We start from the raw sequence: 21,480 nt of genomic DNA on the forward strand, positions 1-21,480 counted from the left end.
CTGGTCACAGAATTATCTTCAAATGGCATTTGGAGTGCGAAGATTAAACAAGATCATAAAGTGTTTAAAACATGAACTCTGTGTATAATAGATAACACCCCTTCATCAAATGCTGTCGCAGTCTGTGTGCTGCAAACAACCCAGTTACTATGAGAGTGATGATGACCCCAAAGTTCTTCATGAGAAATCTGAGAGGACAGGTGGGATATCAGTTTAGATAATATTGATAGAATAGAAGAAGAATAGACAAATACTTTATTCATCCCCCATTAAAATTAGTCAAGTAGCTCAAAAATGTTTAAATATTTACAATGATTGTACATTAAAAACAACAACAATAATAATAATAATAATAATAATAATAATAATAATAATAATAATAATAATAATAATGATAATAATAGAAATACTGCTAAAATATATCATACAATAAAGCACACGAGGTGCAGAGATATATTTTACATTAAATTTATAAAGACCTCAGATTCAAAGGACTGAAGTCTCTCAAAATTAATTTAGCAGAATCAGTTTCATGGTTAAATTTCAAGTAGATAAATCAGTGTTCTGCTCTGCAGGTGAAATGGTGAAGTTGTAGATAACTGGTTAAAGTTGCTAGATTAATAGTTCAATAACCAGCTCAAGTTGTCAGTGAGAGAAGCTTCTCAACACAGAACAGGAGGAAACTCTCATGTTCAGGGGAACTTAAATGCTTCATGTTTATTTGTTTGTAGAGAAAAGCAAATCCTCTGTCTACTGACAATAAAACAGCAATAAAGAAAGCAACAGAACACTGCTTCCACTGAAAGTAAATAGTAATGATGTTTTACTAATTAAAACTATAGAAACGTATGAACCGTTTAACTGTTGATCATTTCCTACGCATCAAAGGGAAGTGGGCTGGTTTTAGACATGAAACTCATTGGCTGAATACTGGTCAGGTTTGCACATACATTTATTTCCTAGAAATATGAAAAGTCTTTTTTCAAAAACCCGATGGATCACAAGTTCCAACCAAAATAAACAGCAAAGGAACTAAGATTTTTTAAAGGGTCCTCTCCTCTGCCCCTTCCTTTTCCACAAGAGGACCCAGAAGCTAAACAAAGTTCAGGAGGAGATATTTTACTACCAAAAAGAGCCCTGGTATGGAGAAAAAGATGCCCCAAAACATCCAGGTTGGGGCCTACAGTGATGAACCTTTCTTATTTGTAGAGCCTTTCTGGCTCTCTGTTTCAGTCACTGTTTATTCTCCACTGTAGCTTACAAAATACATTAACTTTAAAGCAACACCAGAGAAATCTGTAAACCATAAAACAATGTGCTTCTGACTCATTCTGAAGCACACCGACCTTTGTTATACACATTCCCGGGCTTTAAACTTCTCTTAAGCGCCTGGGGTCCGTTTCACGTAGCAGGTTCAACCAACTCTGAGTCTATTCCTGATCTCTGAGTTGATCTACTCTGAGATAGAAAACCCTGAGTTTTCGGTTCCAGAAACGCTGATTTGAGTGAGGTTAATCAACTCTGAGTAAGTTCACCTTGAGTTTAGCGCGTGCACCACAACTTTAAAAAGCCAGCATCAATGGAGCCCCGATTCGACGAGTCACCTTGGCAACGGGTAAGAGGAGGGGCTACGTTTTTCACCAACCTCGAATTGGAAATCTTAATGCGCTCATACGGCGAGTTTCAATACGTTTTTAGAAATAAGTGCAACACCGCTGCAGCAGCAGAAGGGTAAGTTTAAATGTAGTCCTTTGCAATCACAATAATATTACAGGGAAACTGCTTGAATGGTAGCCCATTCATTTATTTCATTTAGGTGCAATCCCGCAGGGGAGAAGCGCTCTTGGCATCAGTTTAAGATGAAATATAAAAACATTGTTCAAACAGGTGAGACCTCGGCATGGAGGTACCTCATTTTGATCATGTTTTATACTATAAAGTAAATATTAAGTGGCTATTTGACTGTGCAGTTATTTTATTCCCAACATAATGCTGTTTTCACACACATAAACTATGTCTTCTCATCTATACCATCCATCCATTCATTATCTATACACCGCTGAATCCGTCAGTCGGGTCGCGGGGGGGGTGGAGCCTATCCCAGCGGTCAATGGGCAAGAGGCGGGGTACACCCTGGACAGGCCGCCAGTCCATCACAGGGCCACATAGAGACAAACGAGAAAAACAACCATGCACACTCACACTCACTCCTAAGGACAATTTAGAGTCATCATCTATATCATGTTCTGTTAAATAATTAAGCCTATTTAAACTAACACAGATTTCTACTGAGCCAACAGAAAGAAGGCAGATGCCCGTAAAACGGGTGGTGGCCACCACCTCTAACGGGAGGGCAGTGGCTGAGGGAGTCCACCCCCAAGACATGAGTGCCTTTATAAAATATAATAGGCCTATATATGTCTTTTTTAAGCCTATATATACAAATATTTATTTATCTTTTATGTCTTTTTTTTCTTTTGTCCCAACACATTCTGATGGTGCCGCTCAAAAAGATAATTGTCTGTAAATGCAAAAATCTATGCGTGGTCTGATAACCATCTCCGACGAATATTTATTTCTCTGCGCAATAATGCTGCACCTTCATCCACGGGATCGTTGTCAAAAGGACATGTTCGTGAAAAAAAGTCGCCTCCTACAGTGCCTAATGGACTTCTAGAAGTAGAAGAACTCGCTCTGCTGACTGAATGAATGAGGAAATCAAATGGCGTGTGTGGCTGAAAGAGGGCGGAGACAGAGAGAAACTCAAGGTTTCTTGAATAAAACCTGGTCCCGACCAGGTTAGGTTCAGAGAGTCTGTTACTCCGGTAACTGACCGTGAGGTTAAGTTACCTCTCTTTGTGAAACAGGCTAGAGTTACCCCTCTTTCTCTGGGTTGAGTTACCTCCCTTTGTGAAACGGAAAACTCAGGGTTTCCCTCATTTCAGGGTTTACCAACTCAGAGTTTTCACTAAACCTGCTACGTGAAATGGACCTCTGGTAGCTGAGAAACAACATCAAGCATTGTTGCCATTATACAAGTTTGGGAAAAAAGCGAGAAAGAAAGTTAGAAATTATAGATATATTATATATATATATAATATAATATATATACATATCGGGCAGCATCCTTTTTTTGTTTGCCCAGACGACATGTGAAGATGCAGCAGGGGTCTAAGCAACTAGTTTGTCATGTTGATTTGGTGTATAAGAATCTGTACATGCCGTAATATGGTCATTTTCCTCTTTGTCCAAAAACAACGAGTCAAAACTTTTATTTTGAATTAACAAAAGTTTTGAAAATACATTTTTTGTGACCTGCTTTTCTGTTTCAGTTTCTATGATTCTTTTTTCTTTGTCTGTTAGTACGTATTTTGTTTCTTCGTTTGTTCTGTTCCTTTGCTCGTCAATTTATTTTTCCTCTATTTGTTTGTTTGTTTCTCTCTTTTTTTTAACCTTTAAACTGCAGGCCAATGGTCCACCGCCAGAGGTAAGAGGGAGGTTCCTCTTAGATCCATCATTAAATGTTTGACTCCCTAAAGAAAGTGCACATTTGATATATTGGCCAACATATATGTTAGTGCTTGTGTTTTTGCTGTTCGATGACTAGGCAGCCAAATGAATAATACACCAGGTATAGTTCACTTTTCACTGTCTGGCTTCAGGTCAATAGCCAATTATAGAGTTATTATTAGCTTTTTCACTTTACTATGTTATTGTCTAATCTTGATAGTTAATGTGTCTCTTATTTTAACCATAATACTACATAAAAACTTACATGACCCTATGTGCATTATTCTGTGTAACCTGTGCATCAATGGGCTTTATGGGACTTCAGCCTTTTATCCTAGATTTATCTCTGATATCCTGTCTGACAGACATGTAATATCATATAAAGGATGTCTTTTGCAAATCTATGTCATATATTCCTATGCAATGCTCGACTATTCTGTTTTAGCACTGATGGCCTATGACAGGTATGTGGCAATCTGCAGACCACTGGAGTATCACTCTGTAATGTCTTTGCAAAAGACTGCTGTGTTAGTTTGTTTGGCCTGGATTGTTCCTCTGTGCTGTGAAGCTACTGTTATCGGCCTGACATCATCCCTTAAATTATGTGGCTCCCACATACACAAACTTTACTGTGAAAACTGGTCAATTGTTAAACTTGCTTGTGGTTCAACAAAATCGAATGACATAGTTGGACTGGTTCTTATCTCTTTTTATTTTGCTGTTGCTCTCTGCATTGCTTTTTCATATGTGCAGCTTGTAAAGTCAGCTTTGAAATCCAAAGAGGGCAGGAGAAAGTTTATACAGACATGTTTGCCACATTTATTTTGTTTGCTTAATGTCACCACTACTTTGCTTTTTGATCACATGTACTCAAGGTACGGATCGACATCTGTTCCAGAGAATTTAAAGAACTTTATGAGTGTGCAATTTCTCCTTGTTCCACCTGTTCTAAACCCCATCATTTACGGAGTGATCTTGACTAAAATTCGAAACAGAATGGTCCATTTAATTGTGACGGCATATCAAAGACTGAAATTAAAAAGCAATGTTTGAAATGTGAATACTCTAATATATGGCTTTATTCTGAACATACTACATGTAAGCGGTTGTGGTGGCATGTAACAATAAAGTGTTACAAGTGGACACAAGTGGAATATGAAGACAGACAGAATGAATTAGAATTGATCTAATCTGAATGCATATTTAGCAATTTAAACTGAGTAAGTATGTATATCGATTACGGGTCATCCCATAGAAAAACTCCAAAAATGTCAATTTTATCATGACATGTTTTAAATTTTGCTGCATATTTTTACATTGGTTCCCTAATTTTTGCAGTTAATAAAGAAGCAATGTGTTCCACAAATCATGTGTTTTTTTTCTTTTATCATTTCTTAACAAATAATTATTATTTAAGGGGTTTGAAGTCCAAGAAAAAATGTTAAGCTTCATTATAGACTATAGCTGAATAAGGCTGAGATAAAGATGTAGTGGGTTCCCCCAAGTTAGATCAGTAACAAAATATATTTAATGTGGTTGAGAGGTCTTTTTGAAGAGGATCAAGTACTCGCACCTTTCCATATTTCAACCATAACGAGCATGCATAGACGATAAAAAATATTGGACTTCTAAAACCTGCAGTAAATTCAGTGCTATAATCTTGCATTCAGGAGGGGGCAACACTTTTAGATCACCAATGAAAAAAAATTAATAAATAATTTTCACATGATTCTTATCTCAGATTAGATTTACGGAGTATATTGTCTGGAGATTTTCAGTCAGATGCAGTCAGCTCTCTTACTATTTAAAAGATAATTAAACACAAAATGATAAATAAGAGGTCTCAAAACTGCTGTCCACAAACCAACGGGTGAAACTACTGTCTACTGTACTATGCTATATGTATATATATATATATATATATATATATATATATATGTATATATATATATATATATATATATATATATATATATATATGTATATATATATACATATAGCATAGTACGTATGTAAGAGATCGACATAGACAGATATATTTTTTTTATATTTTATTTTATGTAAAGCACTTTGAATTGTTTGTACATGAAATGTGCTATATAAAGGAATTTGATTTGATTTGACTTGATATATATATATATATACATACACAGCATACAATGAATTAAAGCTGGCAATGATTAACTGAACTGATTAAATCAGTTATCTGTGTTACCAGTGCATGATACAGTTTCTTACTTTGTGTTATCAAGCTGCATGATTGACTAAAAAAAAAAAAAAAAAATCAGACTAAACATTGGACTAGATGTCAGTCCATCCACACGAATTCGAGCACTCTAGTTTAATTTAAGTCACTTCCACACATTGTTCTGCCAAAATACTTCTGTACTGTCTGTAATTTGAAATATTCTGAAATAAAAACTGTTTTCTCCACTTTGCTATAAACCCCAGTGTTATACTGTTTGAAATAGAATGAACGGAAAAAAGACAAATAACCGGTTTAAATAATCATGTTTATGTAGGAACAAATTTCCTTCGAACTCTACATGGGCACATTCATATCACAAAATTGGAAAACTCCGGTCCAAATTCTGCTAGAATCACATGCAGTGATCATAAACCTTTGACTACCAGTGCACTTCTGCCTCCTTGACATAGCAGGGTCATGGGGGAGCTCGGACTCTCGGATATATGGAGAGATCTGAACCCGACAAAGAGGGATTATACGTTTTTTTCCCACCCGCATTCTGTATATTCCAGAATAGACTATTTTTTTATGTTCCAAAGAGATTTAGATAGGGTGATAAATTGCAGTATAGGGAGCATGGAGTTGTCAAATCACGCACCAATTTCTATGGATCTAAGATTAGATACTGAAAAGAAAAACACTATTTGGAGGCTAAATACGGGAATTTTAAGTCAAATTAGGGAGCAAATACAAATAGATCTTAAAGATTATATTGAGGAAAATAATAATGGGGAAGTATCTCCTTTGATTCTTTGGGATGCTTCTAAAGCTGTAATTAGGGGTAAAATCATAGGATACTGTGCTAATATAAAAAGGAACTGGAAAATTTTTTGGAAAGCTTACAAATCGATTTAAAAAAATTAGAGAACATACATAAAGAGACATTAAATAAAGAAATAAAAAAAGATATAGACAGGAAGAAAAATTAGTTAAATGAAATCCTATCAAATGATATTAAAAAGAAGATGATTTTCCTAAAACAAAGATACTATGAGGCAGGGGGGAAATCTACTAAACAACTCGCCTACAAATTAAGAAAACAGCAGGCTGAGAACAAAATATTCCAAATAAGAGATCCTCTAAGAAACTCCATACAGTACAAAGCAAAAGATATCCAACAATCATTTGAAACGTTTTATAAAAATGTATATACCGGTACACAACCTGAAATAGATGAGTTAAAGATGGAAGCCTTTTTTGATCTCATTAAACTACCCAACGTGAGGGATGAACAAAATAAACTTCTTATCAGTGAAATTACAAATGAAGAAATTAAAAAGGCAATTTTGCATTTAAAACCTAATAAGGCCCCGGGGCCAGATGGTTTCCCATCAGAGTGGTACAAGGAAATGAAAGACCATTTTATTCCTATGATGAAGGCCACATACAACTATGTGATAAAAACAGGCATAACTCCCCCCTCGTGGAAAGAGGCAGTGATCTCTCTGATTCCAAAAGAGGCTAAAGATAAATTGGAGTGTGGGAGTTATCGGCCGATAAGTGTATTGAACCAAGATTATAAGATCTTTACCCATATTTTGGCAAAGAGAATTGAAAATATCCTTCCCCAGATTATAAGTCTAGATCAGACGGGTTTCATTCAACAAAGGCAGACACAGGATAATATTCGCCGAACATTGCATGTGATTGATTATATAGTTAAAAATAAAATTCAGGCAGTACTATTGAGTCTCGACGCAGAAAAGGCATTTGATCGAGTGAGTTGGAAGTTTTTATATGGAGTACTACAGAATATTTGGTTTTCACCAGACTTTTATTAAAACTATTCAAGCATTGTATACCAACCCGAGGGCAAGGATAAAGATTAACGGCGCCATATCAAACTCTTTTGACCTGGAGAGAGGGACCAGACAGGGCAGCCCAATTAGTCCACTACTGTTTGCAATGTTTATTGAGGCATTGAGACAGGGGATTGTTCAGGACAATAAGATCGTGGGTATAAAAATGTTCAACCAGGAACATAAAATCTCATTATTTGCGGACGACGTTTTAATTTACTTGACGAATCCGGAGAGTTCAATTTTGAAATTATGGTCTTTCTTGGATGTTTTTAGTTCTGTTTCGAGTTACAGTTTAAATATTACAAAGACCCAAGTTCTGAATTTTCAATACAAGCCTAGCCAGACCATAACATCTAATATCAAACTAAAGTGGGACCAAGAATATATGAGATACCTAGGAGTAAACATACCAAAAGATCTAACAAAACTATATGACCTAAACTTTAACCAGTTAAGTAAAAAATTAAAGGAGGACATAACAAGATGGAATTTGATACCAATGTTAAGCTTTGAGTCAAGAATTGAGTCGGTTAAGATGAATACTCTGCCAAGAATTTTGTATTTGTTTCAGACCCTTCCAATTGAAATAACTGACAATCAATTTAATGAATGGGACAAATTAATATCACGGTACATTTGGCATGGAAGAAAACCTAGGATAAAATTCCAAACTCTTCAACTGACGAAGAAGAGGGGTGGACTGGCACTCCCTTGCCTTTAGGACTATTATAAAGCAGCCCAGTTGAGGATCCTTTATTGTTGGTGCAACTGACTACCAAGCCAGATGGAAGGAAATTTAAGAAAATGTGTCCGGGGCAGTTCCTATTCAGGCAAGGATAGGAGATAAGAGACTAATTAAAAACTTAGTGGAAATGGGAAATAATACGATCAATTTATCTCTGAAGGTTTGGTTAAATGTCATAACTAAATATGGCCTATTGGAGGAGATAAAGATTCTTAGATGGTGCTCTCACGATATTGACTTTACCCCAAACAAATTGGACGTAAGCTTTAAGGGATGGGCACAGCGGGACCTTTCATCATACTGTACTTTCTTTGATCAGGGAGAAGTTAATAATTTTCTGACACTCAAGGGAATGCATGGATTAAAAAATAGTGTTTTTTTTAGATTTTTGCAGATATGCCATTACATAAACATTTCCATGACAAAGAATAGAGATGCTTTTGATAATGACCTACTGAAGATCTTTATTAGTGCATATAAAAACAACTCGGGGAATAAAGTGATATCTAGACTTTATAAGGGACTCCAGGATATCAAAACAGTAGATGGCACATATATTAAACAAAAATGGGAAAAGGAGAGTAACATGTGCATCCCAGGGGAAGCCTGGACTAAATATTGTGAATTCCAATGGAGGATCTCAAGCTCACCTTTCTGGAGAACATTTGGCTGGAAGACTCTTAGTAGATATTTTATCACTCCGGCTCAATCATTTCACTATTCAGGTTCCCCCAGCTGCTGGAGGAATTGTGGTTCTCAGGATGCTAATCACTTTCATGTGTTTTGGGACTGTCCAAAGGTACACACTTTCTGGCGTAAGATTCACTCCGAAATAGAAATCATATTCGGGACAAAAATCATTTTTAACTGGTACGACCTTTTTTTTGGACTCCAAATTTCAACAAACACAAACATAACAACAAAGAAACTGTTTGGAATGCTGAGTGCAGCTGCTAGAAAAGCAATCACAAGGAAATGGCTTAAACCAGATACCCCAACTATTAGGGAATGGTATGATATTATAAATGAAATCTATTAAATGGAGAGAATTACTTTCTCTGTGAGGCTCCAGGACTGTAAACTTGAGGAAATTTGGAATAGATGGAAAGTGTACATTCTTCCGAGATGCCCAGCCTATGTTTAGCAGGAAAAAGCTTATTAACATCTTGCTTGTATGTGTTAGTTTTTTTCTCTCTTTTTTATTTGTTTTATTATTTATTTATCTTATTTATGTTTTTATTTTTTCTTTCCCTTTGTGGTTTTATTTTTGTATATCACCTCGTGTTTCTGTTCTAGTTATGTATATATATATATATATATATATATATATATATATATATATATATATATATATATATATATACATATATATATATATTTATATATAAAAAAGGATCAGACTGTAAAGGGATGTAACCTCTGATAAATAATATGATTGACAGGTAACGATCCTAAATAAAGACATAGCAGGGTCGACAAAATATTACACAATAATGCAACACTACCACAAACAAATCTCCCAAATGCACCACAAAGTTGAATGCAAAGAAAACCCGGCTTTAACACAAATCTTCATTAAGATTATAGCTGTCACTCACAGTTTATGATCGTCATTGCACTTCAATTAACAAAATATATGGAGTGGTGACTGCAACAACAGTAGAATTGTCCATTTTTCTGCATTTATGAAGTCTGATCAAACTTTCATATGGTTGAGAAGTAAATTTAAGGATGATGTTAAAGTCAAATGTTTTCAATCAAGGGAGTAACTATCAGTTGTGAGAGGTTCCCCCTTTTTATTTTCCAAATAACATGGATCTATCAAAGTCTGATCTTCCAACAAATGGGGCAAATCTAAGACCATTGTTACCCTCTACATGAATTGTACACCAAGAAAGTTCACCTTAGAATCATGATGAGAAATAGTGTGTGAGGTAAAAAATGAACCCAGGGCAACTTCTAAGCATATACTTGCATCTCACATATTAACTAATGTTCACGAGTTCCCCCATCAAGTCAGCAGTGAGCAACAACAGTGTGCTAGCAGGGGTCACATGGTAAAACGAAGGCTGTTGGAACAATGTCTAATGGATGGATGAGACAAAAACAGAACTTTTTGCTTCAAACAGTAAGCATTATAATTGGGAAAATGAAATCAGGGCTTTCCTGCCAACTTGTCACATCTGTGAAATATAGTGGTGGTGGTGGCAGCTCGTTCATGCTCGCACTATTTTCTTAGCGGTGGCGGAGTAATATCAACGAACATCCAGTACACAATGTCAAATAAAACACGACAGAAGCAACTTTTCGCAACGAAATTTGATATGGATTACCAGTGCACACCAGTAACCACAACGGTGAGTTGATTATTTTGAAAACGGACGTTTATTGTGCTTTTACGGACCTTTTTGGACATGCGCATGACTTGCCATTCTGAAGCAGGTTGAGAAGAATCAAAATTAGGCAAATACCGGAGACAGGAGTAAACATCAAAAAGCGGTGAGGGGGGTTCTAAAACATTGAAGACGACTCAGAAAAGAGGCTTAATGTGGAAAATACCGCAGTTCCCCTTTAAAGTCTTTGTTAGTGTTACCCAAGGAATGAGTGAGAGTGTGCATGGTTGTTTGTCACGGTGATGGACTGGTGAGCTGTCCAGGATGTACCCAATGACAACTGTGATAGTCTCCTGCCCCCCTGGTGACCCTGAATGGATTAAGTTGCTATTGTAAATGGGTGGATGCATGACATTGAAATAGCTGAAAAATCTGTACAAAGTACTGAAAAGGTTCATGTCTTACACAGAACCAATGTGGGAAAGTGCGGAATTAAATCTAATTATTTCTCAGATGGCCTATTTGACTCGTGATCACACCAGAAGGTTAAATTTGTTGCTGTTTGCGTGGTTCTCTTATAAGACATACATTTAGTTTTTTAGGTCATTCTGTGAAATGACAAGTTACAGTAAATACAATCTTAAGATGGTGAAAGATGCTTGATTTGTTTGTCTTTCTCTATAGGTGATACCTCACAGGTATTATTGTGCGGGTATTTAGAGTCCCTATGATGAAATAAAGGGGATATAACTTCAACTCTCCAGACCAACTTGGAGATGTTTACTGTGACATCCCTGAATTGACCTCAGTGGAAAACAGCAGGCCTCCGGGGGCAGTTCTGTCTACAGCCAGCTAATTATGATCCAGCGGTCAGTGTGTGCTGGCCTCGTGGGATGGCCTGAAAAACATAACACTTTCACACTTTGCATAAGTAGACTGAGAGTTATTAAGAAAATATCAAGAATAAGAATTAATCAGAAAATTGTGTTGCACTTTCTTTAAATTGCAACACCAAAAGTTGCAAGTTAACTTTATAATGAATACCTTAGAGAGTCTGCTGTTGTTCTTGTTTCTCAGCTGTTGCATTCAGTAACTATGGTGGAGGTGCTCAACAGGTCCAGAAGTTAATTGTCCTCTGAGAACAATTAATTGAGCAGCACCCCTCTGGAAAGCCAGTCTGAGCACTAACCACATAAACAAGTTCTTTCACCAGTGACCTCTAAGTCTTATTTCCCAAAGTAAAACCAGAGTTAGTAGATTAAACAACTTTTTTTTCTTTTTTAGCTTTATAATTAATCTTTTTCTTACTACTCTTAATGAGTTCATTGATAACTACAACAAAGTCACATGTATTACAACACCATACAGAAATAGATGTCATACAACACCACCAGAAACTACAACTTTAGAATGCTAATATAGTCAGAACATAATGCATTATATATGTAATGGTGACCACACATACATAAAAATAATGGACAATAACTTGTCCTGCATCTTCACCCGTGAGTGGATTCTCATTCTGCTGAACTGTAATACCATTAAAAGTATATCCGGTGTCCCTGTTTGGTCGTGCTTTTGGGCTTTAAACAAACTTGCCCCTCTCTATATTCAAAACACTGAATTATCTTAGACAAATATTCTGTGAGATAATAAGATACTAATTGGTACAGATTGTTTTTATCTGCTTGGACTATTTTTTATTATTATCAATAACTCAAGTCAACTTCTATTGTCTTAGTTGTGTCAGTCTAGTCTCAAGAAATAACATGGTACAACAATGCCAAGCCTTGTTATTATTATCATTATTATGAAGTAGCATGCTATCTACATGCGCTGCCATGAGAACATGTAGAATAAACTAACTAGAGTGATATCCAGGTAACACTGTGTTAACATAGGAAGTGTATCAGGGAAGCTGAGTTGTGCTTTCAGTGTGACTGACAATATACTCAGTTCAGGTCAGCAGTACTTCACCTCCTAGGCCAAGCACAACCTGGGCCCTGCTTTCCTTTTCTGAGTTATCGAATGGTTCGCCAGAACATCCTTGGCTCACCATGAGGCGATGTACCTGCTTCAGGTACCTTATTATTTATCCCTCAACTCTTTGGCATCATCTTTACATTGGGACATGTTGTTCTATCCAAGGCTCTTTAATTGTCAGCGTTTCAATTACATTTTTAAAAAAAAGAGTTCAGTCTGACAATATTTAAATCCAGCCTGAAAACAGTTCTATTTAGCTGTGCATATGACAACTGAAAGTGTTTTATCTGCACGCTTTGCTTTTAATTTAATTAATTAATGATTAGTTTTTAGGTTTTTTGGAATAATTTTATTTGCCTTCTTGTGATTTTATGTAGCTGTTAAGCACTTTGAATTGCCGTGTATACGAATTGTGCTCTACAAATAAACTTGCCTTGCCTTGCCTTAAGTTCTTCTCTTTAGTGTGTGACAAAACCATAAAGATCTCTGTTGATACAGAGCTTTTGAAAAGATAATAATTTGTTATTCTACCATCCCATAATGGCAGATTCCATTTGGTATTTTTTGCCACTGAGAGAGTTTGTCTTGGTAGAAAAGCAAAGTACTAAACAACCTAAATAAGTAGGAACAAGAAAAAAGGGGTTGTACATGCTATGGACATGTAAAACACTTTGGTAAACCATAGCTAATCCACTGAAATGCCCCTCTCCTTCCCTCACTGGGCCGAGTCAGCAAAAGTTTACCCACTGTGCTTGACATGTTTTTTCTTCTTCCTCCTGAACAGGTTCCTCCAGGCCTAGTTTAGAGCCACAAAAATAGAGACCTGACATCCAAAGCATCTTAGACCATAAAACTGCAAATTTCCTTTTGATATGAAACTTAATTTAAAATAGTTGGCAAGGGTTTAAGCCAAACTCTATTCTTAACAAAGGGCTCTAATACATAAAGGCAAACATTAAAAACCTGTGGCAACAGAAAAACAAATTGCACTTAAACACACCGCAATTCAAATGGACAATGTATGCCTGCACTAGAGGACATAACTTTGCAGTGTACAATGGTGCAGGAGCTTATATATTATTCAGTGGAATAAAAAACTTATATTTGTCTAAAGTCAGGTAATAAATAGTTCAGTTTTCCAACTTAGTTGTAAATATTTAAGTTTTTAAAACATTGAGAGTCAACCTGCATTTCAGTTCAAACTAACACATGATATGGAATAGTTCACACATGCTTTTTTAAGCATTCAGGCATTATTTGAAAAATGATACAGCTAACATCATACTAATGAACAACAGAGTTCATTCGCTGTCGTAACAGCTAATCAGAATGACCTCTCCACTGACTGACTCTAAATGCTTTCAACATGTCCAGCAGAGTCAATGGTGAGTACGACACAGAAAAGACAGGAGAGACAGACATTCACAGACGCTCTAGACATTGTTAATGGTAGATTATCAGCTTGGTGTACCAGGCCCCAAAGACATCAGAGCTAAGATGTTACACAGGTTTACACAGAAAGTACTCAAATAAAAGGCACGCTGCTCCAAGCAGGAAGCAAACTTTCAAGACGGTTTGAAAGCACTGAAACTATCGCATGCCACTGTGTGTTAATGTATTCTCTTTCTTCTTGTTTTTAATTGAAAAAATTACACAGACCTAATAATGTAAAACTAGTGTTTTCACTGTTATTATGTAAGGACGTGTGTAAACCTTGTCATGGGAATTTTGTATTATCCTATTAAAATGAGCGTTGGTGTCATAATTCTCCAGAGCAGAGAAAGGTACGATGACGTATCAAGCCAGACATCCTTAAAGGCTCTTTATTCTCTCCTTTACCTTCACTCGTGTCTAACGGTCTGTCCACGAGTTTGAACTGAAAGTAGAACAGATGGATTGAAACCTGTTTATTAAGGAGGCTATAGTAAAAATACGGATTTAAAAATACTGATATCTGACATCTTTCAGTGGAAATATGTGAAGTTGGTTGGAATTTTGTTACAAATCTGTTTACATGTTGATTTTCACAGGTTTTTATCAGACCAGACCGCAGATCTCTCAAGAAAGGAATAAGGGTTTGTCGAACAACAGATAACACATTTGAGTTATTAATCGTGCTACGTGGAATGGAAAACAGCACTCCCCCTTTTTACTTTAACTTGACTATGTTTGTGAACCTGGGACACTACCGCTTTGTAGCCTTTGCTTTTTGCATACTGCTGTACAGCTTTATTGTCTCCGCTAATCTTCTCATGATATTGGTTATATCACAATACAAAATACTGCATACTCCTATGTATATTTTCATTGCTTTGTTATCTGTAAACTCTCTGTATGGCTCCACAGGTTTCTTCCCCAGATTTCTCATGGACTTACTGTCTGACACTCATTTGATCTCACATCCTGCTTGCTTAACTCAGATTTACGTTATTTACTCATATGCTTCCAATGAACTGACCATTCTCAGCATTATGGCTCACGATAGATACATTGCTGTTTGCCATCCTCTACACTATCACAGAAAGATGACTTTGAAAACTGTGATTTTGTTGTCAACATCGGCTTGGATTTTTCCAGCTGTGTCCATTACAGCATTAGTCTCCCTGTCTGCCAAGCTCCCTTTATGTGGTAATGAGATACAAAGGGTGTTTTGTACAAACTGGAATGTATATCAATTATCCTGTATTAACACTGCGCTTAACAATATTTTAGGAATGCTATTAACCATAGTTACAGTTTTCCTACCCTTTTTTCATGTCCTCTTTACCTATTTACGAATTCTACTCGTTTGCTGGAAAAATTCTGCAAAGTTCAGGAGTAAGGTGTTACAGAGCTGCCTGCCACATATAGTTTCCTTTGTGATTTATTCCATCACAGGGTTTTGCGATATTGCTTTGAATCGGACTAATCTGGAAGAGACAAACCCAATTTTGGCTATAATATTATCTTTGGAGTTTGTTGTCATTCCTCCAGTTCTGAATCCTCTTGTCTATGGCCTTAAGTTACCAGAGATTAGAAGACATATATTTGGCTTGTTATTATATTTTAAAACACGTTAATTTAGGACAACAGCAACATATCTGTATGAGTCTGTATATACTGAAATATTACTTTAGGCAACTACTCTTTACCACCTTTAAAGTGATTTCTGTGCAAACCAATAATATGGCACAATGGTTGAAGTTTCCCAGCAACACCAATGCTGTTATCTCCCACTTGAAACACTTCCTTAAACTATGATTAATGTTATTTTTCACTACGGTTACTATCTCTTTTTTCTAAATAGTTATATTTAGATTTGTATAGGAATAAGATGGGTTGTTCTTAATTATATTGAAATCTTTAAAATAAAGAATTCTAAGAGAAGTATCTCAAAATGAGCCTTAAAGAAAGTCAGACCAAACAAAGCCATCACAACATATAAGGTGTTAAAGATAAACTGGCTTTGGGAATAGTGTGGCCTGAGACTTGATTTTCAGAAAAATATATAATAAATTCCAAATCTCATACTAAAACATACGTAACACTTTACAGTGGCTTGTTTGTGCCATCACTGGAAAAAAAGAAGAAAAGAGAAATGAACACTGAAAAAAAACAACTCATAAGATTTACTTAAAAAACCTTTGTAAGTAAACAAATTAAGTAAAGTCTACTTGTTTTTCATAGGCAGGAACATCATTTTACTCAAAATTTTAAGTAAATGTTATATATCTGTAGTATTTGCTGTTATGAAGTAACTTCGTAGATTTTAACGATACACTTTCAGAGTAAAGTTTATGTAGTATTTCTAGGTTTATGTACATACAACTATTAAACATTTAAATTGTATGAGGAAACCTAAGTAAAACTTACTCTTCCCCCATAATTCATGTATTACGTTAATAAAATGTTTAATTTTACTTAAGAAGCTCTAGTTCTTACTGAATCTTAAAAGTACAAGGTAGAAATTATGACAGTTACTCTAATAGAGTTTACTTCATCAAAAAGTCACTTTTTTCAGTGAATGAGAAACAATCCGATAACAATACAATGTTCTAAAGCGTTTTCTGAAGAACACCTACTACTCTCAAAAAAAGCAAACCGGGTGTCCGTTACCCTATCCTAAGTTTAACATGTATCTAAAATTATGTTTTGTGGTTGAACAGTTTTAAATTTTTTTAAAACAATTTAAAATTGACTAGAATAATTTATGTTAAAACAACCTAATAGTAATGGGTTAAGATTGCAAATCAATTCTGCTTACAACTCCAGAACAGTAAGTGGCAGTAATGTGCACCTTCCTAGTTAGTAGTGTCCCTCTCAGTTGAAGACTGTGGACAAAGCTTGCTGGTCAAAGGTCCCTGGCTCTGGCTGGCAAAGAGGAATTGTCATTTTGAGAAGAAATATCTAAATATAGACACCGTTAGTTAAATGGTTTAGTTTATGTGCATAGGAATGTATGTTGCAGACTGACTTCTCAAAAGCCACTTAAACTTTTATGGCTACGTAGCAGAATCCAAGAATCCAGAAATTTTCTGTTTCTGTAGATTTGTTTTACTGACATGAATACAATTTATATGTTGATGTTGCATATGAGATGTTAACTGGGGGCAAGCTCCAATATGGACAATAATATATTGGAGGAATATTGGAGCCCAATCCATTTTTGCTTGTCTATCTGACTGAAGTTTTAGACTGTTGTATTTTCAGAGCAACAGAAAGTCAGTTTTGCCTTTTCTGGTAAAGTGATTCCAACAAATCCAATTTGCTTCGTGTTTTTCTTTTCCAAACTTCCAAACACCTACTGGGGGCACATAGATTGACATTTATGTTTAAATTGCTGAATATGTATATGTTGAAAATGATTTATTTTCTGAATAATTTCTATGATGTTCATTTTCGTATGATAAAAGGTTAGGGTTGGTTTGTTCAGGAATTGTAAATATGATGACAAGTAACTACTCAGTGTGATGTTTCTCTGTACTTCGAGGAACAACAAGAGTTCATAATGGTATTAGCACATATATAAGAATAACAATAATGGATAATCATTAATCAATTGGAAATAGTTAATAATTTTTTTCTTCCACAAAGAGAGTTAGAAGCAGCAGAATGTCTGGAACATTTTTCAAACAGTCAACAGTGTCAGACAAACTTCTTTAAATAACTTGATGTTGCTCCTGTGCATGCACACCGGGACAAGGATTCTGGTCCAATTAAACAGCCAAGTTAAGCCCTTACCACTGAGCATGTTGACTGTCTGAAACTTTGACCAAACTGTAACTCTTATTTGATTCACCTGTGTCCCCATAAAAGGGTTACCTCCAATAAAAGAAGGCTGGAGCTCTAATGTATTCTAATACAGTTTAATAGTGTAATAGTTTAATAGTGCAGACTAACACTTTTTACACGGCTGTGTTAGTTAGTTTTGTTGATAATATATGTTATTATTTGTTTGATAGCTACACTGGAATTACATACACTGACTTTACAGATTATGTAATCATGTGCCTATTGGAGGAAGTTAGTCAATGCAACTCCCAAACTACTGATTGGCTGTTTAGAGGTCCCTGCAAACAACATCATTGAGTATTACTGCCACAAAGGCTTATAAAGTCATGGTAACATACCCTGTGAGGGAGGGAAAGACTCAGAACAGGATACTTCCAGTTCCTCTCAGATACCAGGTTGTGCAGATGCAACTTCGTATTGTGTCTGTGTTAAAAAGAGTAAGGATTTTTTTTCTATGATGGATAATGTTTCAGTAATAACCAGGTTTACTCTGTCAGGGTTAAGTGGGACAGAAAGGTTCAGAGTAACTCTCTTTATACTCACTTTACTGTGTTACTGTGTGATTTGGCTGGTAAATGTGACCATTGTTGTGACAATTATTGTGGAGAAAAACCTCCATGAACCCATGTACATCTTTCTCTGCAATCTGTGTATCAATGCACTCTATGGGACAGCAGGTTTTTACCCAAAATTCCTCCATGATCTCCTGTCAAGCACTCATGTGATCTCTTATGCTGGATGTCTTTTGCAGGGCTTTGTGTTACACTCTTCAGCCTGTGCTGACTTTTCACTTTTGGCTCTAATGTCTTATGACAGATATGTGGCTATTTGTCGACCTCTGTCGTACCACTCTGCAATGACCAAAAAAAGGGTTATTGTTTATGTGTCTTTTGCTTGGCTTGTTCCCTTTCACCTGTTGTTCATAAGCACAATAACAACGCATACACCAAGGTTATGTGGGTCAGACATACCAAAAATCTACTGTGTTAACTGGCTAGTTTCTAATCTAGCTTGCTCTCCTTCCATAGCACGCATTATTATTCCAGCTTTTAACTATACTTTTTATATTGGCCATGCTATTTTTATTTTCTGGTCTTATGTATGTCTGGTCAAAACAAGCCGAGCATCCAAAGAAAATAGACGTAAATTCCTGCAGACATGCTTACCACATCTATCATCTTTACTAATTGTAGTTGGATCTTTGCTTTTTGACCTGATGTACATGCGATTTGGCTCCAAGGAGTTGTCACAAAATATACAGAACTTCATAGCAATAGAATTTATCCTCATTCCACCAATTATCAACCCCCTCATCTACGGTTTCACGTTGACTCAAATAAGAAGAAGAGTTTTACGTTTTATACGTTGCAAAAGTTCTGTTTTTTAGATTCATGTCATGATCTAATCTGCACCAGGAAAAGAATCTGAGTGTATAACTTGGGAGAACGTTTAAACTCATAATTATAGCTGAAAATGTCTTTGATAAATAGATAGTGTGACATGTTGGCCTAATTATTTCAAGCTGCACAGTAGTAAAAACACAAAACTATCAAACTGAAAGAGAGCTGTTTAGATTAAGCATTCTTTGGTAACTGATTTTTTATTGACATCTAATATACTGCCAAGTATGTGTGGCTGTTAATAAGTCTGTACCTCATCACAAAATGTATGGCTTTTTCCATATAGCTGAGTGTCAAGAGACTGATTCCACGAGTAGGAATGTCATGTTATTTTTTGCTTTAGTGCAGTTATATAAAAACAATACAGCTGCTGTGATTCAACTTAGAGGGCAAAGAAAGGCAAACAGACATAATGTACAGAAATGAACAGCTGTCCACCAACTAACACAACACAATCATTTCTTGACATGCAGTGAAATTGTAAACTCTAAATATCTGACCAAACAATGTGTTTAACTTGGATAATATTTTTGTAACACTAATTGATAATCGGTGTCTACACATGAGCTTGTTGTCTTTTTTTTTTAAATGAACTTATACTGACAAAAAACTTGAAACTGGCTCTCCCAGCTGATGCTTTCATTCCATAGGCTACTTGTATTGAAACGGCAGACCTTTTTCCAGCAGCATGGGGCACCTGAATTTGGATGGACATTTCTGTCCTACGAAGAGACTGTTACATGAGACCTACCCCTTAATACATATACAAATTTTATAACCTAGCGTTAAGGCAGGTATGGCCTTGGAGCAAATTTCTTTTTTTCCCCTTTGTTCCCTACCTTTATTGACAATTTGGTGCAAGATAACACATATGTTTAAATTATGTGAACATGAAAATGTTCTCGTACTGTATATTCCTTTGTTACATTATTTTGAAAGGTTTGTTGTATATCAACTTCATCTTGCTTGTTGAGGCAAAAGGTGTTTGCATTGTGTGAGATTTAGCTGGTTGTTAGCCTGTCCACCTTGCCAGACTTATTAATCAATAACTGTTTGAGGGTTTAAAGCTTTCAAACTAAGTTGTGATGAAGTATTTTACTCACTATATAGGACTAAGATTAATATTTGTCATCATATAACCTTTAAGAACATGTTTAATATGTTTAAGGACACAATATTTACAAAACATCAATATCTCTTTGCTTACTTTGTTTATTGATTATTTTTTCACCATTTACATAAGGATCCTTCGCTTCCAGCAAAATAAATAGAATGATAAATTACACAAAATGTCTGTCTTGTTATTGAAAGAGGGGAAAACTGCATGTATACCTATGTAAAATACGACACTGTTTGCTGTGTTCATTTTTATATTGTGGTGAGCTTGAGTGGGTTTTGCCAACGATGAGATGAGGAGTTTAATTTCAACATGGAAGTGCTCTTTAACTGCACACCTAGGCCTTCACATACATAGTACAAGACCAGGGCGTCACGAACAGGAAAAATACTTTTACTCGATCATTAGGTGCGATCATTTGCTGTCATAAAAGTAACAGGTATCCAACACAGCAGGTACGAAACAGCACAACACTAACTGCTACACAAAGAATAATACTTTTAAATAACTTAGAAACCACCAAAGCAAAACTTTTGCTTCTCAAACATGGTGTCACAATTGCATGCTGGGAAGGCTCCCCCAGATACTGCCCCAACATGCTACAATAAAGAAGCCTTTATATGTTTCTTGTCCTTGTATTGATGGCTCCTGTTCAAGTTTTCCAGAGACCCCCCCCCCAAAAAATTAAATAAATACATCAATAAAAATCCTAAAAATAAAAAAGACCTGATACCGAAAATGTATCAGAATTATTTCTGATTTATAAACAAGACTCATGAAATTGCAGTCAGTGGTATGCACACTGACAGCTACAGGCCCAGCAGGCAAAAATAATGTTTACTGGTATTACAATATTAAGTCACGATATCAAATGAATTGGACAGGTGTCTGAATGTGTAAGAGTCTATTATCTTTTTCTGTTAGAGCTTACTTTAGTAATGTCCCAAACTCAACTATCACACTGAAATGACATAGACTCTGAGTGTACAGATGATGTAATCAGTCAATGCAACTCCCAAACTACTGATTGGATGTTTAGAGGTCCCTGCAAACAACATCATTGAGTGTTAC

At 35.8% G+C, this 21,480-nt stretch overlaps 3 protein-coding genes across 3 annotated transcripts; all 3 read left to right on the forward strand.

Moving 5' to 3' along the window:
- Positions 1 to 3,615: 3,615 nt before the first annotated feature.
- On the forward strand, positions 3,616 to 4,563 carry LOC142395986 (olfactory receptor 5F1-like). The gene has a single exon (XM_075478535.1). The coding sequence runs from the start codon at positions 3,616 to 3,618 to the stop codon at positions 4,561 to 4,563; it is 948 nt and encodes a 315-aa protein (XP_075334650.1).
- A 10,184-nt stretch (positions 4,564 to 14,747) lies between these two features.
- On the forward strand, positions 14,748 to 15,680 carry LOC142395987 (olfactory receptor 6N2-like). Its single transcript, XM_075478536.1, has one exon. The coding sequence runs from the start codon at positions 14,748 to 14,750 to the stop codon at positions 15,678 to 15,680; it is 933 nt and encodes a 310-aa protein (XP_075334651.1).
- Positions 15,681 to 18,346: 2,666 nt separating this feature from the next.
- On the forward strand, positions 18,347 to 19,279 carry LOC142395988 (olfactory receptor 5M3-like). The gene has a single exon (XM_075478537.1). The coding sequence runs from the start codon at positions 18,347 to 18,349 to the stop codon at positions 19,277 to 19,279; it is 933 nt and encodes a 310-aa protein (XP_075334652.1).
- Positions 19,280 to 21,480: the final 2,201 nt, after the last annotated feature.

The sequence above is a fragment of the Odontesthes bonariensis genome, chromosome 12, assembly GCF_027942865.1.
Source record: "Odontesthes bonariensis isolate fOdoBon6 chromosome 12, fOdoBon6.hap1, whole genome shotgun sequence".
Lineage (NCBI taxonomy): Eukaryota > Metazoa > Chordata > Actinopteri > Atheriniformes > Atherinopsidae > Odontesthes > Odontesthes bonariensis.

Bases quoted from the DNA above. Each gene is read 5' to 3' on its own strand.
- LOC142395988 (XM_075478537.1), top strand. From the start codon at position 18,347: ATGATGGATAATGTTTCAGTAATAACCAGGTTTACTCTGTCAGGGTTA.
- LOC142395986 (XM_075478535.1), top strand. From the start codon at position 3,616: ATGAATAATACACCAGGTATAGTTCACTTTTCACTGTCTGGCTTCAGG.
- LOC142395987 (XM_075478536.1), top strand. From the start codon at position 14,748: ATGGAAAACAGCACTCCCCCTTTTTACTTTAACTTGACTATGTTTGTG.